This window comes from Rhinolophus hipposideros, assembly GCF_964194185.1.
Source record: "Rhinolophus hipposideros genome assembly, chromosome: 15".
NCBI lineage: Eukaryota > Metazoa > Chordata > Mammalia > Chiroptera > Rhinolophidae > Rhinolophus > Rhinolophus hipposideros.
In genome coordinates, this window is record NC_138061.1 from 26100287 (window position 1) to 26111589 (window position 11303).

The following is an 11303-nucleotide window of genomic DNA, read 5'->3' on the forward strand; positions in this document are numbered from 1 at the left end:
CTCCCGGATGGCTCAGATGGTTGGAGCGTGTCCTCTCAACTACAAGGTTGCTGGTTTGACTCCTCGACTCCTGCAAGGGATGGTGGGCTGCACCCCCTGCAACTAACAATGGCAACTGGACCTGGACTGCGCCCTCCACAACTAAGACTGAAAGGACAACAACTTGACTTGGAAAAAGTCCTGGAAGTACACACTGTTCCCCAATAAAGTCCTGTTCCCCTTCCCCAATAAAAAAGAAAAAGAAAAAAGAAAGCAATGGAAGAGAAAAATCACAGCAGGAAAAAAGAATCTTCTATTTTGTTAAAATGGGGTTCTCATAAGTAATTCTGATAGGCAAGAGGTCAGGACATGAGAGTCCACAAAGATTAAATCCATCTTCTCCAGCAGACAGTAACTTAATCCTCAAAGGTCCTTGGAAATATGGGATGCTGCTGCAGTCTAGAAACTAGGGCCCTCTCTACTGAAGGTTTCTTCCCCAGGCCAGTCAGCCTTCTGAGCTGGTTCTTCATTTCTTTCATTGTCTGCAGCCCCCAAACTGCACTTTCAAAGGAAGAGAAGCAAATATGTTATCCAAGTGATTCATTTTTATCATATGATGCTCCCTCTTCTCTCTCACCCCACAGCCAACTCCAGCTAGTCTGGGTCATAAGACATTTTCTTGTGGGTGTCACTTCCTGAATGGCAGCTCACAGAAGACAACATACACCCACCTGCCTGCATTAAGTAAGTACTCATATTAGGAATTGGCTAGGCGCATGTCTCCAACAACGTTTGGTCAATCTTAAGGCCAGTTCCTTCAAGCCCTGCACAGATTTTAGAGGACTAGAGAAATACAGGACTCTCCTTGACCCTCCAAAAGAATCAATTTATTCTTAAAGAAAAACAAACGTAATTATTCACTGGAAAAAATCAAGTGCATATATTCATATCATATGCACAAGTCAGAATTACACTCATATTCAAAGTGGCAAACAAGAAGCCGAAATTAGTAATCTTTCTCTCTGTCTCTGCGCCCCTGGAATCCTGGGCTCTGAATCACACAGCATCTTACCACTCAGAGAATGACTGAGGAGTATATTGTAACTCTCTGGACGTGGGCAGTAAACCACAGGACAATGTGAGGCATGTCCCAGAACCCAACAGTCAGTTCAACTGAGGCACAATATGGAGTTCAGTGAGCTGGTCCCCGAAAGCGAGAACAAGATATTCCTACTAATAGTGGGGCTGAAAAATGTCAGGGCTGAGGCTTAAATACTTCCACTTAAAAAAAACTGAACTTGAAGGCCAAGATTGCAGCTAATCATCATTTATAGGCTGACTTTTCAAACATCTCAGTTTCCTTTCACCCTAAGAAAAACTGCAAAGCATTTCATCAACTCTAAAAGCGTTAGTAATCATGGTTATCTCAGTACTACAAGAGTTTCATTAAATAATGTCTGGGGCCGGCCCAGTGGCTCAGGTGGTTGGAGCGCCCTGCTCCCAACGCCAAGGCTGCCTGTTTGATTCCCACATGGGCCAGTGAGCTGCGCCTTCTACAGCCAAGATTGTGAACAGCTCTCGCTGGAGCTGGGCTGCCGTTAGCAGCCGGAGGTTGGCGTGAGCTGCTGTGAGCAGCTGCGGGCTGCTGTGTGCTGCGGCAGGCAGCCGGAGAGAGCTGCTGTGAGCAGCCGATCGACAACCGACTGCCTCGGCCGGGGGAGCGCAAGGCTCATAATACCAGCATGGGCCAGGGAGCTGTGTCCGCCAGGGAGCTGTGTCCTATACAACCAGAGTGGGGGGGGGGTGGAAAAAGTGGGGGAAAAGTAATGTCTAGATAGGACAGATGAGAGACTGGTAGGGTAGGAAGGATGGAAGACAGGATTTCAGACAGAATGCCTTTCAGGACTAAGTGTAGGCCTCAGTCCACTTAAATTCTGTTAACATTTGCCCAGTACCTAGTTTGCACGAGCACTCTGGGTTTTCTACGTATATACATAAAAACTAGCCTGGCCTAATATTCAAAGTTAATGTTCACTTCACATAATCAACTGTGTTACTGAATACTGGAGAATATTCTCCTTATTCATAGAAAACAAACTCTAATGCCACTCAAATTAGAAAGACACCCACCAGTATTTGGTTGAGATAGAAAATGATCACTGCCTAATTTTTCTTACCATCCTCTCCTCTAATATATGTTCAATTCCTTTATTACATTTAGGAGAAAGCTTCAGTTTGATACTTAGCACCCACCCACTAATCTCAAATTAGCAAAGCGGGTGAGGTGCAGGCAGCTTGAGCAGTGGCAGTCCATGAAGTGGGGGATAAAAACAGAACTGCACAAGGAAGTAAGAGGCCAGTAAGTGGCTGGTGCCAGGACCCACAACCAATTACTGGACCCTGGAACCCAAAAGGTTTCCTGTAGATAGCCAACTGCCAAACAAAGACGGTATTATGCTATGCTAAAGAGGCTTTTTCCTCCAGGAACCTAAAATCTAAGATAGTTCAAGCACATCACTTATATTACACAGCGAAATATACAGAAATAACGTTTAATTTTATTTTAAGTTTGGTAAACATTAAGTGGACGTTTCTCAAACATATTGGTCTCAAAATTCCTTTAAATTCTTAAAACTTATTAAGAATGCCCAAAAGCTTTTGTTTATATGGGTAAAATCTATATTTGCTATAGTAGAAATTAAAACTGAAATGCTAAAACTATTTATTAACTCACCTAGTAATAAAAATAAACCCATTACATGTTAATATAAGTGACATGTTTTATGAAAAACTATATTTTCAAAAACAATTTTTAGTGAGATTAGCATTGTTTTACATTCTTACAGATCTCCCTAACATCTAGCTCACTAAACGACAACTGTATTCTCATATCTTCCTTAATAGTCAATCTGTTTCAATATTACACATCAGGCAGCCTGTGGAAATCTCCACTGTACAGTCATAAGGAAATTAGAGTAAAAAAGGCAAAGTCTTAAAATTACTATGAAAATAATTTTGACCTGTGGATCCCAAAAGGGACTCCTAGGGACCCTTGGGCCACACTCTGAGAACTGCTGTATTCTGTATTAGAGGTTGGAGGGAAATAGCACTCCTTGACTTAGCTACTTAGGTGGAGAAGTCTTATTTACATGTTAACTCTTACAAAAGCGAGGGATGGGATACTCCAAATATATTAGACCCTGAAAGAAGATGGGATCCAAATAAAATGCAGTGAGAGATTTAGCCTGTATTTATTTTCCTGTCCACCGACATCAACCTCACCTACTTCACCCATTACAACTTGTGTCCCGGGACAGCTCCCTGTAACAGACGGTAGATGATACTTTAGATCTCAAGGACTACATTTATATATGATATTCAAAGTTGACTGCCTCTTAACATTTTAGTAAAAAAAAAAAAAGTGATTCTATTTGAGATCTTTATGCTTTATTTGGCTATCAGTGTGGTTCTCAACCAAGTGTAAGGACATCAAAATCTCTTACAGGGCACAAGTAGCTGGAAGAAGTACATTCAATATTATAACATAACTTTATAGCTGAAATGGGAAAAAAATACTGTACCATTTTCATAACAAACTCAGTGAATAAAGTATTTTTAAAAGGTTGAAATTATTGCTGTAAGGTCAAGTTCCTAGAACATGTGAGCAATACCTATAAAATTTTGAAGCAACCATGTTTCCCCAAAAATAAGACCTAGCTGGACCATCAGCTCTAATGCGTCTTTTGGAGCAAAAATTAATAAGACCCGGTCTTATGTTATGTTATGTTATATTATATTATATATTTTATTATATTATACCCAGTCTTATATTACAGTAAAATAAGACTGTGTCTCATATTAATTTTTGCTCCAAAAGATGCATTAGAGATGATGGTCCAGCTAGGTCGTATCTTCAGGGAAACATGGAAATACCAAATAGGAGTATCTAATGAATTACTATTCTCAATTGTCATGAGCATCTTCTCAAAATCAAAGCACTTTTGCCTTATGCAATGCTAATGTATCCAAGAAAGCCTAATCCAGAGGTCACTAGGCATATAACTTAAAAACAAAATACTCTGATTGAACTCCCATTCAGCAGGAACCATGCCAGGGATTTTCAGGTGTGATACCTCATTTAACCTTCTTAATAAATTAGTGAATCACATACTAGTCTATGATTCTTGGCAACATGAACATCTAGTATTGTTAGCCTCACGAAACAGAAAATGCTCAAAAAATTCTTTTGTAGGTGATTGAGTATTGAGACCTGACGTGCAAAGATGTAAGTGAGGAGGGTAATAGGAGCACTCTCTACCATGACTTCTGATCTAGCATTTTCCGTCTTACTGTGCCAGGTCCTCACTTGCTTGCCCTGAGGGAGAAACCATCCTAGTGGAGCCAAACCCGTTATCTTAAAGAACCTTTTGGACTATCTAGCTCTGAACGTAGCTGTCTCAGAAACTGCTGTTCCCCCCCATCTCTGTTCCCCCTTCTTCCTTGGCCACAGGACCCCTGACTTTCAGCTGAGCAAAATAAAGACTATAGTTACGTGACACTACTTGCAGCTAAGTTCTGGACAATGAGATATGAGAGTCTGGGGCAACACCTAGGAAATGCCTTAAAGGGAGGGGGCACACTCTTCCTGTCCCTTTTCGTCTTCCAACTGCCTAAAAAGCAGACAAGATGCCTGCGGTTTGAGCAGCCATCTTGGATCATGACGTGGAAGCCACATGCTAAGGATGGCTGATCAGCTGGATTTCAGAAAGACGATGCATCCCTGATAAACTGAAATGCCATGCCAGCCCTGCGCGGCCTGTAAACTGCTTTTATGAGAGTTAAATATGCTTTTATTCAAGTCATTATTATTTTAAATTTTCTGTCCCACATAGCCAAACTGAATGCTAACCAAAATGGTAGCTGAAAAGAGAAATGAGAGATTCCGATGACTGGCTGACAGCAGAGCAGAGTGGTTAGGAGCACGAGCTCCACAGCCAGTGTGCCTGAGTCTGAATCCCGCCTCCCACTGACGACTAGCTGTGAGGCCCTGGGCCAGTTATTACACTGTGCGCCTGCACGTTGTCCAGCTGTGCGGATCACAATGGTACCTATCTCGGCGTGTTATGAGCAGTTAGTGATTATTTGTAAAGCACTTAAACAATACCTGACATATAATTAGTGCTATCTAAGTATTTTTTAAGTAAAATAAATAAACACATTTGGAGTAGGACCAAAGATGACAAGACCAACTATGTACAGTAAGTCTGTGGGCCAGTATAACCCACCACAGTATTTAGGAAGCGGTCCTCTGCTCTAAACCACATTTTCCTCAGTGGGAGCAGGATGGTTACATTAATAAGTTTTGTCAGGGCATATGTGTTTTGACTTCCCGTTTAAGAAAAGACAGTGGCCAGGAAACTGGCCAGGGGACCGGGATCCTGCACATCACCAAGAAACACACAGTCTGTCATTCTCTGTGGCCTATGTACTGAGGTGGTAGTACTGTACCTACCAGGTTAGAATTGAGAGATCATATTACTCCCACCTGTCAGAGCACCTGATCACTTCTCGGCTGACCTGACACACTTCGAACAGAGCTGTAACAGTGCCATGAAAGAAAAACAAAAACCTTCCTCCTGCTCCTATCAAAGATAATCAGTCAACAAGCAAAACTATAAACCGCTCATTACCTTAGGTGTCATTCTGGTCCCCAAATAAAAAGATGAAAGCATCTTGCTAATATTTAGGACACCTAGCTTTCTTTCCTTCTAGAACTGATGGCTCCCCTTCAAGCTTTCACTTTAACTCACTGCTCCCTTAGATAAAGACCTTGGAAAGAACTATTACTCGCCGTGCCCTGGCACCTGGGGCAAACAAAGCTCTCCCCAACTCAGTCTATGCGAACTGAGTTGATGGCAGAATTGCTCTCTGGTTCTTGACAGTAATTCAGGGACAACACCTGGGAGAATAACCAGATTATTCAATGAACCTAAGCAAGAGCTACACGTCATGGTCCACCCTGGCCACTCAGCACTCCTGTCAAAACAGCATGCCATCCATCTAAAGAGTTCACACAAGAGAAATGCAGGGGAAATTTGAAGGCGTTTTGACACCCATCACTCTTATAAGTAGAACAATATGTTTTTCCAGTAAACCATCCTGGCCTGGTTGGTTTGAGAACTTTGGCAGAGAAGACTTGATATTTTTTGACCTGCAGTTCTCAAAAGAATAAAGGTCAGCCACACTGAAAGATCACCAGAGACATCAGAGCCATTCAAACAGCAAACCAGGAAAATCTATCAGATTGCCACTGCCTGCCCTCTCTCCATCTGAAGCTGCTACAAGCCGGACAGCTAGAAATCTTGGCTGGCTGTCTTCGGAACTCAGAAACTGGAATTATAGTTTGTTCCAAGCATTAACCTTAGTTTTTCTTTTGTTTCCATAGAAATGCCTCTTATTAAGTAACTGACTGCTTGCGCAATATAGGTCTAACTTTGAGAGCCCACCTGCATCACTGCCTCCTGAAATAAGACATAACTGTTTAATTGAACTGACATACATATTATCAAGACTAAGTGAGAAACTGGTTCAATGAGATGGAGCAATCTACCAACTCAACTTCTTGAGCTGGACGGTGAAACTTCTTGGGAAGTTTCAAAGGCGGAACTAAAGGGGAGCAGAATATTCTACTCCAAAAAGTGCCACTTTCGCACGTGGACTGTTTCCAAAAGAAGGCAATCAAGACCTAGCAGACTCAGGAAAAACTTTCACCTCTCCCTTAACTGCCTAAAAATATTTAGGTAGGGGTGCCTGGCCCAGAAAGAGAGCTATTACCAGAAATAACTTTTTTTATCTGTCAGATTTAACTGCACACCGCAGGTAGAACATCTGATTACCAAACACCTGCTTTTCTTAACTTCCTTGTGAATTGTCCTCCTCCCCTTTGACGCTTCAGGCCCCTATCCCTTAGCTCAGGATTGTATATAAGCCTCAATTACCTGACTGCGTTGGGTCTCCTGTTTATGGGGTTCCTGTAACCTAAGAAATCAAATTTGTTTTCCTCCTGTTTTTTTTTTTTTAAAAAAGAATAAAGGTCACCTCTCAGCTGCTCTGGTCACTCCATGGCTTATCCCATCCCATCCCCCTTTATACACATGCAGGGGACAAAATAAAGGTCAGCAAACACTCTGCCTTAGCTGAAAAGTAAACTACTGGCAGTCCTGGGAGAGAAATGAAAGTAAAAGGCAGCTGACAGTCCCATGATTCTAAAACTCCATTCTAAGCCGAGGAGCCGTAAAAAAGGACTTGAACAATTTCCCGAAAGTGAGCAATAGCCAGGACAAGGTGAAAAGTGGTGATTCCACCCACTCTGTCCCCATCGTCTGCCGATAAGAGAACTGGGAAGATGACGGGAGACGTAACTACAGCACAGAACGCTGCAACCGAAACCGCAAGCGTCTGCACAGCGACATCACTGGTTTGGTCCAAAAAGAGAGACAGACGGGCCCGAGACTCAAATCTGTGAATCTGCAGGTTAATGGCCATTCGAACGGCAGGCTCTGTAGTTTCAAGCTCAGGAACCCCCTAGAAAGCAGCATCTCCCCGCGAATCTCTGCCCAGAGGCCGATTGCCCCACCGCAGCGCCGGGCCCCTCGCCTGTATCTGGTCGATTTCCTCTTTCCCCTGTCGCTCACTCCTCCCCCACCACATAGATTCTGATTTATTTCTTCATTCCACAGAGTCTCTGCATCTCCAGGCCTCCGAGGCACGCCAAAATCCTGCCGAGGGGCTCCGCACTGGGAAGTTGATCCCTTCTGCCGCCTTCCTTTCAACCCCCACCCCCTCTCCCTCCGGCTGCGCGGAACCCTCAACTCCCTGAACAGGCCCACCCTCCCCACCCCGCTCTCACCCCCCCCACCCCGCTCTCACCCCCTGAGGGTCCTTGACGAAGTAGCTTCCGCTGGAGCCCTGGTAGATGCGCTCCGGGAAGATACAGCGCTCGATGGCCAGCTCTGCCTGCCGCACCACCGCCTCGAACTCGGGGTCCTCCGGGAACTCGTTGCGCTCGCTGTGGGCCTGCGCGGCCTGCGCCGCCGCCGCGGCCTGAGCGGCCAGGGCTTGGGCCTGCGCCGCCACACTTTGGGGCTGAGCCTGGGCCGCCGCGCCCCGGGCCCGATCCAGCAGGGGCTGCCGCTCCCGGTCGTGGCCTGGCGAGCCCGGCGGAGACGGGACCAGGCCGGCCGCCGCCGCCACTCGGACCGCGCCCCCCGGCACCTGCGGAAAGTGAGCTCCAGAGCCGGATGGGAAGGTGTAGTCCGGGGGTTGCGCCCGCTCGGGGGACACTAGTGGGCTCGTCTCGTCCATCCCTCAGGCCGCCGGCTCCGGGACCCGGCGCGCTGCATACAGCTGAGATCCCGGCCGGGACCAATCCGCAATACCTCCAAACCCCGCCTAGCCAATCAGCTCGCGGTGCTTCTTTGGCCCCGCCCCTACCTACCCTGTTTACTTGGCGACGCGTAGGCACGACCCCTCGCGCGCGAACACTAGCCAATCAGGACCAGCGCCTACGCCATCCCGTCCTCCGCATATTTTGCTCGCCACCTTCTGTGAGGACTGCGCATGCTCGAGGAGACAAACTTGGGTCAGACGAGCCCTTAGTTCTTACCAGCCCCGCCCCGCCCGCGCCTTAGCTTTCAATCGCTGATTTATCTATGAGAGTTTTCAGTGAAGTAGCCTACTTAATCAGTCACTAATTATTGAGTGCCTGCTACGTACCAGCTGTAAGACTGGAAAAATCTAATCTTTGTATCTGCATTTATTCAATCATGCAAAGGCATTAACTATTTATTGAGCACCTACTATGTTTGAGGTGCTGGAGAGGCAGCAGTGAAGCAAACAAAACAAAAATCCCTGCTCTACCTAAGTAAAAAGGTGTGTTGTGTTTTTTTTTTTAATCCCAGCCCTCATGCAGCTTACACAGTGCCTGGCCCAAAGCTCAATGTTTGTTAATTGAGGAAATACACGGTCCCGTCAGACAAAAATTCCACGAGGTCAGAGTCCATGACTATTTTATTTATCACGGTAAAATCCTCCGTGTCTAGACACAGTAGATGTTCCGTACACGGTTATCAGTGGAAAAGAGAAGGATGATACAGTCGCTGCCCTCAAGCTGAAGCCACACAGCGCTCTGAGGCAGTAGGAGAAAAAGAGCCAACAATAAGAGCTGCAAACTCCATAACAGGAGTTCCGCAATTTGGAGGTAGGCTGGAGGGTCCGAAAAGGCCTTACGTGGGGCATGGGCTATGACCTAACTGTTAAAGGAAGAATGTGATTAAATCACTGAGGGGCAAAGGGGAGAAAAGAGGGACTCGGAGACATTTGAGTTTGAACCCTGGCTTCACATTTATTAGCTGCGAGTTATTTAACTCTCTAAAATGGGAATAATCATCTCCTCTTCAATTGATTAAATAAGAATCCAGATAAATACGTAAAGCACTTCTAGCACTTCGTGCCTAAAAAGCACTCCACAAATGATAGATTTTTTTTATCACTGCTGAGGTTATCGTTGATGCTTTGGGTTTTGTGCTTACAGTAGCCAGCAGAGGAGAGGCATGGATTTTCAAAAATGGTGACCAGCCACATAGTCACCAATATTTCATAATCATTCTGGAGAACAGAGTGAAGAAATAAAATGGCGTCACTATAGTCAAGCCGCTAAATTACTAAAATCAAGTTGGTTGAGGCATGAGAACATTAGTCTATTCTTGTTTGAACTAGCCTGGGAACTTAAATTTTGATCTTTCTAGTCCTGTGTCAATGCCTGGATGTACATCAATTCATGGACATACACCAGACCTCCAGATAACGCCTGAAAGACTCACGTATCTAGACCACCTGACATCTATTATCCAGACCACGGATGTGACAAGACCTCTCGGCACCCGTCTTCCAGATCACATGGCATCCATCATCCAGATCTCGTAATAGCTGACTGATAACCATCCTGGGCCAATCCTGGGGCTACGAATACAGAACTGATTATTCTTAAGAATAAGCACTTTTTACAACAAGAACTCTTAATTTCCCTTTTTTCTTCAGAACACTTCTGGGTTTTTGCCTAGTTGGGTTTCGGGTTTGTAAACCCTAAGACCCTTAAATAAATCGTTATCATTTATTTCTAGCAAAAGCCTCCAGACTCTGTTTTAGTTTGTTCAACAATTCTTTCTTGAATCAAATTATTGGCAGAGCTAACTAGAAGTACTGAATTGTTTACTTATATTATGGCAATGTCTTAAACATTTTCTTGCCAAATAAACCATTCTAGCAAATGGCCATACAGATGGTTCAATTACCCCTTTCAGATACAAGACATGTAGTTCCCCTTTCCTACCCAAACGCCAAATAATTAAGTAATATTTGCCTTTTGTGTCCTAGGGGCCACAGCCACAGAGATGATCTCCTGTATTATTTATCTTATTTAGCCCCTAAGCTGCAAATTATGGTCAAGGAAAGCTCCAAGATTTAGAGTTCTCCCTTGAATTCTGAGTTTTCTCTATGGAAAACCCTCATGTTTCAGCATCTACCTCTCAGAACTTGACTTTCCTTTTACTGAAAAGAGTGTCAATACATTCCCTATTACCTATGAAGACTTAGCACTTACCAAATAAGCATGTGCCAGATATTATTTTAAGTGCATTACATAGAGTAAGTTATATAACCAGCATTACAGCCCCTGTGATGTGGGAAACTGAATAAAATAACTTGTTTACGGTCATGCAGCTGGGAAGTGGCAGAGCTGGATCCAAATTAAAGCAGACTAGTTCCACACTGTATTGTTTCTTATTAAATACTCCTACAAAATATGTCTCATATTTATCCCCTTTCTTTCCATCTTCACTGATGCCACATTCCAGGATGTCTTAGTTACGTTATTACAATAGATTCTGAATTTGTTTTCTGCTTCCAATTTCTTTACTATTATTATTATTATTATTATTATTATTATTATTATTATTAGTTTCAGGTGTACAAAACAATGTAATAGTTAAGACATTTATACCCCTCACAAAGTGATAACACCCCACCCCCTCCAATTTCTTTCTGATCATCTCTGTGTATCACTGCCAGAATAATTTTATTAAAACACTGGTATCATTGTGTCACTGCTCTGGTCAAGAAACTACATTTTTATTGTGGTAAAATATACATAATATTTATCATTTTAACCATTCGTAAGTGTACAATTCAGTAACATTAAATACATTTACAATGCTGTGTAACCATTACTACTGTCTCTACCCAAAACTTTTTCAAGACAATAAAAA

The 11303-nt window shown here is 43.8% G+C and overlaps 1 protein-coding gene across 3 annotated transcripts in view; it reads right to left on the reverse strand.

The window, feature by feature from the left end:
* PI4K2A (phosphatidylinositol 4-kinase type 2 alpha) overlaps positions 1 to 8419 on the reverse strand; it is a 29816-nt gene extending 21397 nt beyond the window's left edge. For 2 of the 3 annotated variants that reach the window (XR_013994952.1, XR_013994953.1), the window contains exon 1: positions 7909 to 8372. Coding sequence is in view for 1 of the 3 variants with exons in the window: in XM_081073701.1 (XP_080929827.1) it covers positions 7909 to 8343 (435 nt within the window). In the remaining 2 variants the exon portion in view is untranslated. Of the gene's footprint in view, positions 1 to 7908 lie in introns of all 3 variants that reach the window. The other variant, XM_081073701.1, reaches the window with a different exon arrangement.
* Between the last annotated feature and the right edge of the window lie 2884 nt (positions 8420 to 11303).